At 41.3% G+C, this 14,892-nt stretch overlaps 1 protein-coding gene across 1 annotated transcript in view; it reads right to left on the minus strand.

Annotated features, from left to right (window-relative positions):
- Positions 1–14,892, minus strand: part of CCDC138 (coiled-coil domain containing 138) — a 54,759-nt gene that overhangs the window by 19,387 nt on the left and 20,480 nt on the right. Inside the window, 1 exon segment of the mRNA XM_060117727.1 lies at positions 8,892–9,008. Coding sequence (XP_059973710.1) covers positions 8,892–9,008 — 117 coding nt within the window.

Raw genomic sequence — 14,892 nt, forward strand, 5'->3', positions numbered from 1 at the left:
GTGAGAGGCCCACATACCGCAAAAAAAAAAAAAAAAAAAAAAAAAATTCCCTTTGTTATAAACCCATATCACTGACTTCTGTAACGGCTTTCCTCATCTTCTGGGGATTTCTGACCCATCTGTACCCAAATCAGCACTGATCTTGCAATGTGGATAAAAAGCATCAGCTCTAGAATTTCTGCACATAAAACCAGAGACAGATATACTGAGATTTATGAGTGTCAGAGGCCGAGTGATTTGGTGATGAGTTGCACAAGCAGTGCCATCTAATTCACATATATTATCAATAAGCTTTTGATATCATTAGGAAGAGAGAATACATTTGTGCTTTAAAGCCTCAGGGTAAAAAGGTAATAGAAGAAAATATTTCAAAATCCTACTCAGAATAATGCATTAGAAAGACAGGATTAAGGGAATTTTGCTTATGTTTAAAAATAAGCTTTTTGTTTTCTTAAAACGTGTGTTGATACTACTTCCCTCTAAGTGGAAACAGAAGAGAAACCAAAGTCTCTGCTGAAGAACAACGTGATGTCTCACGCATCTGTGCTCAGTGTGGCCCAGGACCCGCTTACGGGGGTCGCTCGTCCCAGGACTTCAACCATATTTTGTAGGACAGGTCACCTTCTCTACTATAAGGCAAAAAACATGTCAAAAACAACTTTGACCACCCCCCAAGGTTAACAAATTTTTTTAAATAGAAAATAAGATTTCTGGCCACAAGACTGAGTAGGTATTACCTCCCCCTAGTCTTCCTGCTCTGAAAACAACTAAACCCCCTGGACATTGTACAGAAAACAAACACCAGATGACGGAAAGGCAGACAGAAGAAAGCAGGCCGGCTGGGGCCCCAAACACCCAATACGGCTTCAGACTTCCCAGATCTGGTGCCGAAAAAGCGGCCACCAAAGGATAGAGAATGCCCACCCTAACACCAAGCGCTGATCTCTGGCCACAGGGCGGGAAAGGGTAGACCTGTGAGACAAGAAATGTGCAGACAAAACTGCGCTCCAGCCAAACACCACAGAACAGCCTGTGGCCCAGCCCCCCAAAGCCAGCAAGGTCGTCAGGAAGGCGGGGACTCCCACCCCCGCCAGGCAGAACGGCAGTGTCAGCGGAGGCCACGTGGGAGCCATGAGGCGCCCCCAGCCCCACCCCGGGTAGGGAGCGGCCCAGACCCCACCCCCCAACCACCTCCCATGGCCACACAGGCTGGCGGGGAACCAGGGCTCTGACTGAGGAGGCCCCTCGTCTGCAGAGCAGTGCCAGCCAGGCGAGACAAAATGTTTACTAACATCTGGAGTCTCATGACACAGTGCCGGAATGTCCAGTTTCCAACAGAGAATCACTAATCACACCAGAAGGACCTCAAACTGAATGAAAAAGGAAAACCAATACTTGCCAACACCAACATGACAAACACGCTAGAGGAGCTGTGACGAAATGAGAAATTACAGACATTTTTGAAACAAATGAAGAAAAAAACAGAAAATCTCATCAAAGAAAAAGAAAGTCTTACCAAAGAAAATGTAAAGAACCAAATAGAAATTTCATAACTGAAAACACAACGACCAAAACAAAACCCTCAATGAACAGCCTGAACAGCAGAACAGAGAGAACACAGGGAAGAATCAGTTAAGTGGAAAATACAATAACAGAAATTACCCAATCTGAGCAGAAAGAAGAAAAAAAAACTGAGAGAAAAAAATAAGAGACTCAAGAAACTGAGGGCCTGTCACAAAAGCTGTGACAGCGATGAAAATCAGAACCCTGAAAGGAGCAGAAAGCCAAGCGGGGCCAAAGGAACAGCTGAAGGGACGGTGGCTGGAAACCATCTACAGAGGCTGAGGGAGCTGAGCAAGCCCCAAAGAGGACAGACCCAGAGATCAACGAGACACAGCACAGCCAAACTCATGAAAACTGAAGGAAGAGAACAAAACAAAAAGCAGTGTCAGAGAAATGAACATATACGGGAAAGCAATTCAAATGGCAGCAGACTCCTTAACAGAAACCACAGAAACTGACTAAAAGGAATTGGCACAACATTTTTCAAACGCTGCAAGAAAAGAACTGTCATCCCTAAATCTGATATCCAGCGAAAATATGCTTTAGAAATGATGGGGAAATCAGAGCATTCTAAGATGAAGGAAAAGCTTCTGCACAGCAACGGAAACCGTAAACAAGATGAAAAGACAACCCTCAGAATGTGAGAAAATATTTGCAAACGAAGCAACCGACAAGGGATTAACTTCCAAAATATATAAACAGCTCAGCAACTCAACAGCAAAAAAACAAACAATCCAATCAAAAAATGGACAGAAGATCTAAATCGACATTTCTCCAAAGAAGACATACAGATGGCCAAAAAACACACGAAAAGATGCCCAACATCGTTAATTATTAGAGAAATGCAAATCAAAACGACAATGAGGTATCATGTCACACCGGTCAAAATGGCCATCCTCAAAAAATCTACAAACAATAAATGCTGGAGAGGGTGTGGAGAAAAGGGAACCCTCTTACACTGTTGGTGGGAATGTAAATTGGTACAGCCACTATAGAGAACAGTATGGAGGTTCCTTAAAAAACTAGAAATAGAGCTACCATATGACCCAGCAATCCCACTACTGGGCATATATCCCGAGAAAACCACAATTCAAAAAGACACATGCACCCCAGTCTTCACTGCAGCACTATTTACAACAGCCAGGACGTGGAAACAAACTAAATGTCCACTGACAGAAGAATGGATAAAGAAGATGTGGTATATATATATACAATGGAATAATGCTCAGCCATAAAAAGGGATGAAATAATGCCATTTGAAGCAACATGGGTGGACCTGGAGATTATCACACTAAGTGAAGTAAGTCAGACAAAGAAGAACAAATATCATATGATATCACTTATATGTAGAATCTAAAAAAAAAAAAAAAGATACAAATGAACTTACTTACAAAACAGAAACAGACTCACTGACTTAGAAAACAAACTTATGGCTACCAAAGGGGAAAGGTTGGGGGAATAAATTGGGAGTTTGGGATTAGCATATACATACTACTACATATAAAATAGATAAACAATAAGGACCTACTGTATAGCATAGGGAACTCTACTCGATATTCTGTAATAACCTAAATGGGAAAAGAATTTTAAAAGGAATAGATACATGTATATGTAGAACTGAATCACTATGCTGTATAGGTGACAATAACACAACACTGTTAATCAACTATACTCCAACATAAAATAAAAATTAAATTAAAAAAAAAAAAAAAGAAAAGACAGTTTGTCATCAGACTGCCTAAGGGAAGTTCTCCAAACAGGAGAGATGGAAGAAGGAGCCTTGGAACATCGGGAAGGAAGAGCACGGTGAGCTCAAACACAGGTGAACAGACAGACTTCCCTGCTCATCTTGAGGTCATGTTTGACAGCTGAAGCAAAAATGGTAACACTGTCCAGTGTTAGATTTGTCCTCGAGAAAAACTACTTTATCAGAGCCTAACCTACTGGAGTTTTATCAGAGTCCAATCAGCCTAGGGGAAGGGAAATGACACCCAACTCCAGTGAACTCTACGCTCCTGCCCCACCTCAGGGGCAGAAGACCCGAGAAGCACCTGTGAAGTTCACAGGCCAGGGACAAGCGCTCCCTGGAAGACTGAGACTTGATCACACAGCCACAGAGCACTCCCCCTCCAGACACCTGCCACCACAGCACTAAAGGCCTATTTGCAGCAGCTCCGGTGCACAGTACGGCATGTCCCGGTAGCAAGAAAGAATGACAAGGCACACCAAAAGGCAAAACACAGTTTGAAAAGCCAGAGCAAGCAACAGAATCAGACCCAAATATGGTAGGAATGTTGGAATAATCAGCCTGGGAATTTAAAACAACGATGATTAACATGCCAAGAGCTCTAATGGAAAAAGGAGACAACATAAAAAAATAGACGGATAAAATAGGCAGAGAGATGAAATTCTGAGAAAGAACCAAAAGGAACACTAGAGATGAAAACCACTGAGAATGGAGAACAGTTTTGCTGGGATCATTAGTGGAATCTACGGGGCTCCAGAAACAATCTCTGAGCTTGATGATACCTTCTACAGAAACTTCAGAAACTAAAAAGCAAAGAGAGGGACTTCCCTGGTGGCACAGTGGTCAAGAATTTGCCTGCCAATGCAGGGGACACGGGTTTGAGCCCTGGTCCAGAAAGATCCCAGATGCTGTGAAGCAACTAAGCCCGTGTGCCACAACTACTGAGCCTGTGCTCTAGAGCCCGCGAGCCACAACTACTGAGCCCGTGTGCCACAACTACAGAAGCTCACGCGCCCAGAGCCTGTGCTCCACAACAAGAAGCGACCACAATGAGAAGCACTCGCACTGCAACAGAGCAGACACTGCTCACTGCAACTAGAGAAAGCCCATGTGCAGCAACGAAGACCCAACGCAGCCACCCCTGCCAAAAAAAAAAAAAAAAAAAAAAAAAAAAAGCAAAGAGAAAAAAAAAAGACTGAAAAAATGGAACAGAATATACAAAAATTATGGGACAACTACAAAAGGTGTGACATACGGGTAATGGGAATACCAGAAGGAAAAGAGAAAAAGAAACATAAGAAATACTTGAAGCAATAATGACTCAAGAATCTCCTTCAAATTAATGTCAGAAACAAAAACACAGAACAAAGAAGCTCAGAGAACAGCAAGTAGGATAGTAGCAAAAGAAAAAAGAAAACAAAACACTACACCAAAGTGTATCATAAACTACAGAAAATAAAAGCTAGGGGGCTTCCCTGGTGGCGCAGTGGTTGAGAGTGCGCCTGCCGATGCAGGGGACGTGGGTTCATGCCCCGGTCCGGGAAGATCCCACATGCCGTGGAGTGGCTGGGCCCATGAGCCATGGCCACTGAGCCTGAGCGTCCAGAGCCTGTGCTCCGCAACGGGAGAGGCCACAACAGTGAGAGGACCGCGTACCGCAAAAAAAAAAAAAAAAAAAAAAGCTAGGGACTTCCCTGGTGATGCAGTGGTTAAGACTCTGCACTTCCACCGCAGGGGGCACAGGTTCAATCCCTGGTGGGGGAAGTAAGATCCCACATGTCGCGCAGCTGGAAGAAAGAAAGAAAAGAAAAGCTAATGAAAAGAATCCTAATAGAAGCCAGAGGAAAAAACAGCTCACCTATAGCAGAGCAAAGATAAGAATTACATTGAGTTTCTCTTGAAAAACCACATAAGCACGAAGAGAGCAGAAGGAAATATTTAAAGTGTTGAGGGAAAAAAAACACCAACTTAGAATTCTATATACTGCAAAATTATCCACCAGAAATGAAGTGGAAATAAAGATTTTCTCAGATCAACAAAAACTGAAAGAATTTGTAACCAGTAGACCTGTCTTGCAAGAAATACTAACTTGCAAGAAATACTAACTATTCTTTAGAGAGAAGGAAATTATGTATCTTGGGGAACTTGGATGTACATAAAGAGCATTAGGAAAGGAAGAAGTGCAGGTAAAATAAAAACACTTATTTTTCTTATTCTTAATTGGTCTAACAGATAACAGTTTGTTGAAAATAACAGCAACAATGTATTCGATTATGTATGCATGTGTGTTTATATGTGCATGTGTGTATAACATATATACACACGTGTGTGTGCTTATGTATAGGGGTAATGAATGACAGCAATGATACAAAGGAATAAAGCACAGAAGGAAATAATTTGGAATATTTTGTTCTAATAAGGTACTCAACCACTAAAAAAAAGTTTAAAAAGTAGTACAAATGACATGCTAAAAAGGATGGAAAGTAGACTATCAGATGTCCAGTTAAAGCCACAAAAGAAAGGAAAAGAGTAGAAGAACAAAGAACAATGTCAACAAACAGAAAACTGACAACTAGGGTAAATATTAACCGAACAGTATCAATAATCACTCTAAATAACAATAGTCAAAACACACCAATTACAAGAGACTGTAATAGAAGATCCCTATACACTGTCTACAAGAAACCCACTTTAAATCTAAAGACACATACAGATTAAAAGTATTCAACAAATGGATAAAGATATACCATGCTGACAGTAATCACGAGAAAGCTGGAACAGCTGTGAAATCTTAATTTCAGACAAAACAGGCTTCAAAGCAGGGAAAGTTACCAGGGAAAGGAGGGGCATCGCACAGTGATGAAGGGGTCAATTCTCCAAGAGGGTATAACAACCCCTTGGGTACGGTGATCACTTTTTAGATACAACACCAAAGGCACGATCCATGAAAAATACTTGATAAGCTGGACTTCATTAAAATTAAAAACTCTTGCTCTGTGAAAGGCATTGGTCAAGAGAATGAGTAGACAAGCCACAGAGAAATACCTAGGCTAGGAGGTAGACCCTAGGAGAAAATACCTGCAAAAGACACATATGATACAAGACTGTTATCCAAATATACAAAGAATTCTAAAAACTCAGCAATAAGAGAATACATAACCCAATTTAAAAGTGCACAAAGGACCTGGACACCTCATCAAAGAAGATATACAGACGTCAGGCAAACATAAGATGCTCCACATCATACGTCATCAGGGAGACACAAATTAAAACCACTGGGAGATACTGCTACACACTATTAGAAGGGCCAAAACCCAGAACACAAACAACACTGAATGCTGGTGAGGATGTGGAGCAACAGGAACTCTCATCACTGCTGGTGGGAATGCAGAATAGCGAGCCACTTTGGAAGACAGTTTGTAGTTTCTTAAAAAAAAAAAAAAAAGTATATTCTTACCATACTATCAAATAATCATGCTCCTTGATATTTACCCAAAGGAGTTGAAAACTTATATCCACACAAAAACCTGCACATGGATGTGATAGCAACTTTATTCATAATTGCCAAAACTTGGAAGCAACCAACATATCTGTCAGTAGGTGATGGATAGATAAACTGTGGTCTATCCAGGCGATGGAATATTATTTAGGGCTAAAAAGAAAAGGGTTATCAAACCATGAAAAGACAGGGAGGAACCTTAAATACATATGACTAGGTGAAAGAAGCCAATCTGAAAAGGGTACACACTGTATGATTCCAGCTCTATGACATTCTGGAAAAGGCATAACTCTGCAGACAGTAAATGCACTGGTGGTTTCCGGGAGTCAGGGGTTGCGGGGAGGGCAAGAATAGGCACAACACAGAGAATTTTTAGGGCAAAGGATTTTTTGTATCAAATTATTCTGTATGATACTACAATGACGGTTACATGCCCTGATACATCTGTCAAAACCCAGAGAACGTACAACACCGAGAGTGACCCTGATGTGAACCTCACACTGTGGGTGATGGTGACGTGCACGTGCAGGTCCACTGACTGTGACGAAGGTCCCATCTGGTGGGACGCTGGTAGTGGGGAGGCTGTGCATGTGTGGGGCAGGGGTTACGGGAACTCTCTGTGCTCCATTTTGCTGTGAACCTAAATTCGCTCTAAAAAATAAAGTCTATATATTAAAAAAGCAACATAAGAAACCTTCACGGTGATGAAGCTGTTCTGTTACCTTGACTATAGCCATGTCGGTATCATGGTTGTGGTGCTGCAACTAGTTTTGGAGTATGTCACCTTTGGGGGAGTGGAAACAAGTGATCGTTCTATTATTTCTTATGAATACAAGTGAATCTACAACTGTCTCAAAATAAAAAGCTTAATTTTTAAAAAAGTACTTGCAATTAGACAACTGTTAAAACTAAAATGTTAAAAACCCATCATCAGTAAATGTTGAGCAAACGAATGGGAGAGTGGCAAGAATGCTACTTTTCACTAGAAAGTGGGTGCAGGCTGGCAGTGCACACAGAGTGGTGCTGAGTGGAGATCTGAAGACAAGAACAGAGTACAAATTATCGAAGAAAAATGAGAAGACTCCTCTGGAAGGAAGATAAAACAAAGTTCCACTCAATTCTGTGAGTCTAGGCTTTTGCGGCTGAAAGCAAGCATGCAGCCAACCTTTCTCAGAAACCATCACATGAACAGCAAAGTCAACAGTGACATTAACAGATCAGATAATTTATATAACTCTGGTGAGACACACAGTTAAGGTCAACTGTGTGTATGTTATGTATGTGTGTGCACGTGTGCACGCACACACATGCTCACATACTCGCTCATGTGTGCCATGAAGGCAAAATATTTAGGAAATCCTCAGAAAGACATTTTCCCTAAACCTCAACCATCCCACTACTTAACCACCAGTCCTGCACTTAGCAGTTTAGCCGTGTGCTTCCTGAGCTCCACAGGACCAAGAGTGAGCTACTCGAGCACTAATTTGTTTTTCTCCATTTTTAACCAAATGAAAGCTGTAACAGCATTTATCAATACTAACTGGGGAAGTAACATTTTACAAACCTACTACAACTCACAGCACAATTGGTTATATATGCACGTCATATTTAGATTAAATAACCCTTACATGAGCTGGTAATACCTACCCTTCATTTTATAAGACGCTGGAATAATTTTCCCCCTTTGATTAGGTTATCCTAATAATCACTGTTCCATTTAGCTATTGTGTGTTTACTGGCATAAAGACAAAAAACCAATTTCTGTTACCTTCAGAAGGATATGAAAAACTATAAAATAAATAATGAGGCACGGGGGGGGGCAGTTGGTTTCAGCAATAACCTAACACAGTGAAACTCCTTATTACACAATTCTGAAACTCAAAAACAATGTTACACCCTGAATCCGATCTATAGCATTGAGAAATAGAATAGTAAAAGGGGAAAGAAGAGAAAGTGGTGAACAAAGAAAGGGAGGTGAGGAAAAGTCCCGAAACAGAACAGGACATGTGGGGAAAGCTGTGAAAGAGTAAGATCAAGAGCAACAGGATTTTACTTGCAGATAGACTCCCATTCACCAATTACCTGTGTTCCAGCATCCAGCTGCCTTAGAGACCAATAAATAAACTTTACAAAAGGCTCGTGAAGCTTGGCATTCACAAAAGGCATCCACTGTAGCTGCTCTGTCATCACAGGCAAAAGCTAAAGATAAAAGGATGGAAAATACAAACACACACTATTTTTAGATGTCTGAAATCAATTATCACAATTTTCCAAAAATTATCTTTTTCCAAAAGAAAAAAAGTTCTCTCACAAAAAATCTTCACTTTAAAACCATATGTAATACAATAAGGAAATATGTATTTGAAACATTACATATCTATTCCCTTGACCCAGCAATGGCACATCTAGGATTTTAAGATTAACCTATAAAAACACACTCTGAATCTTAAATGGTTAAATAAACTTATGGTGCACATATAACCATTAAAAATGATACTGGCATCTATATTTATTCCCATGGCATATTCTGAGGTTATAAAAGCAGGTTACAAAAAGTGTAATAAGATTCCACTTATATAAAATATGTCTGTATGAATTTATATTGAAAAAGAGATAAGATGTTTTTAAAATATATTAACAGTGAGATTTCAGTAACTGGAGTGACATTTACTTTCCTCTTTACATGTCTGTCTTTCATAAATATCTTAATGTCAACTTATAAAAATAATGCAAATCTTTAAAAAAGATATTTATGAACGCTGCTTCAACAGTATGTCATTTTGCTGAAAGATTAAGACCATAGTGATACATTCTAGTTCTGTGAAAAATGCCAGTGGTAGTTTGAATAGGGATTGCATTGAATCTGTAGATGGCTTTGGGTAGTAGAGTCATTTTCACAATGTTGATTCTTCCAATCCAAGAACATGGTATATCTCTCCATCTATTTGTATCATCTTTTTTTTTTTTTTTTTTTTTGTGTGTGGTACGCGGGCCTCTCACTGCTGTGGCCTCTCCCATTGCAGAGCACAGGCTCCAGACGCACAGGCTCAGTGGCCATGGCTCACGGGCCTAGCCGCTCTGCGGCATGTGGGATCTTCCTGGACTGGGGCACGAACCCGTGTCCCCTGTATCGGCAGGCGGACTCTCAACCACTGCGCCACCAGGGAAGCCCTATTTGTATCATCTTTAATTTCTTTCATCAGTGTCATAATTTTCTGCATACAGGTCTTTTGTCTCCTTAGGTAGATTTATTCCTAGATATTTTATTCTTCTTGTTGCAATGGTAAATGGGAGTGTTTCCTTGATTTCACTTTCAGATTTTTCATCATTAGTGTATAGGAATGCCAGAGATTTCTGTGTATTAATTTTGTATCCTGCTACTTTACCAAATTCATTGATTAGCTCTAGTAGTTTTCTGGTAGCATCTTTAGGATTCTCTATGTATAGTATCATGTCATCTGCAAACAGTGACAGCTTTACTTCTTCTTTTCCGATTTGGATTCCCTTTATTTCCTTTTGTTCTCTGATTGCTGTGGCTAAAACTTCCAAAACTATGTTGAATAATAGTGGTGAGAGTGGGCAACCTTGTCTTGTTCCTGATCTTAGTGGAAATGGTTTCAGTTTTTCACCATTGAGGACGATGCTGGCTGTGGGTTTGCCATATATGGCCTTTACTATGTTGAGGAAAGTTCCCTCTATGCCTACTTTCTGCAGGGGTTTTAAATTGAGTTATTTGTAGTGAGGTGGATGGACCTAGAGTCTGTCATACAGAGTGAAGTAAGTCAGAAAGAGAAAGACAAATACCATATGCTAACACATATATATGGAATCTAAGGAAAAAAAATGTCATGAAGAACCTAGGGGTAAGATGGGAATAAAGACACAGACCTACTAGAGAACAGACTTGAGGATATGGGGAGGGGAAAGGGTAAGCTGGGACAAAGCGAGAGAGTGGCATGGACATATATACACTACCAAACGTAAAAGAGACAGCTAGTGGGAAGCAGCCGCATAGCACAGGGAGATCAGCTAGGTGTTTTGTGACCACCTACAGGGGTGGGATAGGGAGGGTGGGAGGCAGGGAGACGCAAGGGGGAAGAGATAATGGTAACATATGTATATGTATAACTGAGTCACTTTGTTATAAAGCAGAAACTAACACACCATTGTAAAGCAATTATACTCCAATAAAGATGTAAAAAAAAAAAGATGGCAAGAAAAGAAAGTTTAAAAAAATAATAATAATAAAAGCTAGGATATAAAACCATATGTAATTGGACCCCAGATGTGATAAATAAGGTATAAAGATAAACCTCTGAGTCTGGAAGGACATATATGACCTACGCTCTCCTCTGGAAACAACCCCCCCCTGCCCCCCCCCGCCGGCTTCTGTGTCACCAACTTCTCCCGCGACACCCAGCTCTCCTCTACTTCTCGGGCCACTACCATTCTCTCCTGCTGGCTGGTCCTCACTCACCTGACCATTAAATACCGGAGTTCCTCGACTCAGCGCTAGCCAGTCCAGACTCACAACCCCCACATCCACACGCCCAGCTCCGGCCCCTCCGCAGAGCCCCAGCCCCCGGAGCCACACTTACACCCACACCCACAGATGCACACGCACTCCGGTGTCTGCAACTCAACTTGTCTAAAACTCACCTACCAACAGTGGAGGCTCAAACCCAGATCTCGTGTAGTGTTCCCTACTCGCAGTGAATGCGACCAACGTTCATCCCGGTGCAAAGTCAGGAGCCTGGGCGCCAACCCTGAGAGCCCACCATTTATACAGGATCCATCACCAAGTCTCGTCAATCTTCCCCCCTGAACATTCTCTAGACGGCCCATTTCCAGCTCACAGCCACATCGTCCTTCCCCTGAACCACCTGCGTTTCCTAAGTGCGTTTCCTAAGTGTCCTCCACTCTTGCATCTCTTCGACCCTCTTGCCGCATCACAGGAGACACGACCCTTTCAAAGCATAAACCTGACGCTATTTTCTCCTGAAAGCTCTTCATTAATTTCCTCCTAGTCTTAGTTATTTTCTAGAATGAAATTTCAAGGAAAACTGAAAACTTACAGACACTCGAAATTGAGTACTTTTGTGGATGAACAGAATTTGATAACCACCTACTCTGTTAAGGTCATAATCACAGGAACATTTTGTATTCTTAATTCCCCCGCCCTTAAATTACAGTATTTAAAACTGGTAAGGAAGGAAAGTCTTTCGTTGCAGAGAGAAATCTTTCAACTGGGACCACACATAGGCATACAAGATAAAGTACACAGAACTATGTATAAAGTGTTTCTGTCACAAACAAGGCATATAACACAAGGAAGCACGCAGGAAAATTAGAAGTGTGAGATATTCCGTTAAGTTCACTAGGTTACCAGCATGAAGCTGGGGAGGGGAAGCGAGGGGAGGGGGAGGAAGCGGAGTGTCCCAGGTCTAAGGACCCAGGGAACGCCAAGAGCAAGAGCACCTCGGGTCTTTCCTGTCTTTCACGGTGGTGGTGGTGAATTTTCTGGTAATCGTTTTAGTGAGATATAATTCACACACCATACGAGTCACCCATGTAAACTGTACAGTTCAGTGATTTTTAGTATATTCAGCGAGTTGTGAAACCATCGTGAGAATCCGTTTGAGAACATTTCCATCACCCTCCCCCCCAAGAACCCTAACCATTAGCAGGCATCTCAGCATCCAGTCCTCACAACTACCTGGCTACTTTCTCTACAATGATTTACACAGTTCCAGGATTTTCATATAAATGGAATCACACAATATGTGGTCTTTGGTGACTTGCTTCTTTCACTTACAATATTTTCAAAATTCACTCATGTTGTAGTATGCATGGATACATCATCCCCTTTTACCACCAAATGATATTCCACAATCTACATACACCATTTTATTGAGCCATCTGTCAGCTGACGGGCATCTGGGTTGTCTCCACGTGTTGGCTATCATGCGTCACGTTGCCACGAACATTCACATATGAATCTATGTGCGCACACGTCTGCATTTCTCTTGAGTACACACCTCAGAGTGGAACTGCTGACTCGTTTGGTAAATCCACGTTTAATCTTCTCAGGAACTGCCAGGCTATTTTCCAAAGTTCCTACTACACCTTTTTACATTTTCACCAGCAGCGCATGAGAGTTCCGATTTCTTCACATCTTGGTCAATGCTTAAGATTACCTGGCATTTTTATTTTAGCCATCCCAGGGGGTGTGAAGTCACAAAACAAAGTGACTCTGACTTCCATTCCCCAAATTACTAACGTTGCTGAGCATCCTTTGACGTGCTTATCGACCATTTGGGTGTTAGAGAACCGTCATTCAGATGCACTGAGCATTTTCAATTACGCTGTCTTTAATTACTAAGTTGTAAGGTCTTTTTGTTTAAATACTCAAGATGGAAGTCCCTTATCAGATCTGATTTGAAAAATATTTTTTCCATTCATTGGGTTGCCTTTGACTCTCACGATAGTATACTTTGAAGCATAAAAGTTAAAAAAAAAAAATGGGGCTTCCCTGGTGGCACAGTGGTTGAGAGTCCGCCTGCCGATGCAGGGGACACGGGTTCGTGCCCCGGTCTGGGAAGATCCCACATGCTGCGGAGTGGCTGGGCCCGTGAGCCATGGCCGCTGAGCCTGCGCATCCGGAGCCTGTGCTCCGCAACGGGAAGGACCAAAACAGTGAGAGGCTCGCGTACCGCAATAAATAAATAAATAAATAAATAAATAAATAAAGGAGTCATCAAAGTGATTCAATACATGCTGTTAGAAAAAAGGCTTCATTATTTTAAAATCACAAATTGTACATACTCCTAAAAAGATCTGAATAGTTGCTTCTGTTGGCCACAAGTATATTCAGCTAAGTAATTCATTAGTTTGGTACTATTTATCTGTCTCTTATTCTGTTAAGAAGGCTATTAATAAGTTTTAACATTATTCTACCTTTACTAATATACCAGGGACCATATATTAAAAATATTTTACTTAAAGATCTAGGCTCAACAAAAACTGTAAATCCAGAAGAAGTTAATAAGTAACGATCCTCACTTAAGGATGATGACAAGAATCCCGTGCCAAATGTGTGCTCAACATTCTCCTCTTATGCCATTAACCTGATGTGAAAACAGAATATTACATGATCCATATTCCATTTGCTAAAATTATCGATTGTTAGCCTTAAAATCCTAGGACTGCCCTATTGCATCTAGCTCTAACAAATGATATTTCTATACAAAACTTTAATACTGGAGGCCTTCCTAATTAGCAGCTACTTCTAAAGTGTGGTTAGATATAGACAGAATAGTTGATGCAGATGCTAAAAGAGACAAATTCTAAACGAAGATGTATTTGTTTCCCATTCCTGCCATAACAAGTTACCACAATCTTACTGGTTTAAAGAACACAAATCTATTATCTCACAATTCTGCAGGTCAGAAGTGTGACTGAGTCTCAACCAGGTAAAATCAAGGTGTGGGCAGAGCTGAGTTCCTCCCTGGAGGCTGGGAAGGATCCCTGTTTTGCTCCTTTGGGCTGTGGTTGTAGGATGGAGGTCCTCATTTCCTTGCTGGCTGTCAGCAGAAGGTTACTCCTAGCTTCTAGAAGCAGCTTGCATTCCTTGGTTAATGTCCCTCTTCCTCATCTTCAAAGCCACTGAGGATGCACCGAGTGTCTCACTGAGTGTCTCACCTACTCTTCTGCCTCTTTTGTCTGGCCTGAAGTGCTCACGTGATTACTGGACCCACCCAGATCATCCTGATTAATCTCTACTTGAGGGTCAGCTGATTAGTAACCTTAATTTACTTTTTCCATGTAAATGTGACATACTGACAGGTTCCAGGGCTTAGGTTATGAACATCTCCGGGGCCATTATCCTGCCGAGCACAAAAAGCATTTACAAGAAACTTTTTAGGTAAGGATGAAAACCGGAAATAATTTCCTCAAACGAAACCCTGGCCTGTATTTAATAATTCGTTAAACCAAACAACTTCAGATATCCACTCTTCAGAGTTTTAAAGTATTTCTTGTAGAAAGCAACCGTCAGTCTCTAATGACAATTTATACTGACTGG

Source organism: Mesoplodon densirostris, chromosome 14, assembly GCF_025265405.1.
Source record: "Mesoplodon densirostris isolate mMesDen1 chromosome 14, mMesDen1 primary haplotype, whole genome shotgun sequence".
In the NCBI taxonomy this organism is placed as follows: Eukaryota; Metazoa; Chordata; class Mammalia; order Artiodactyla; family Ziphiidae; genus Mesoplodon; species Mesoplodon densirostris.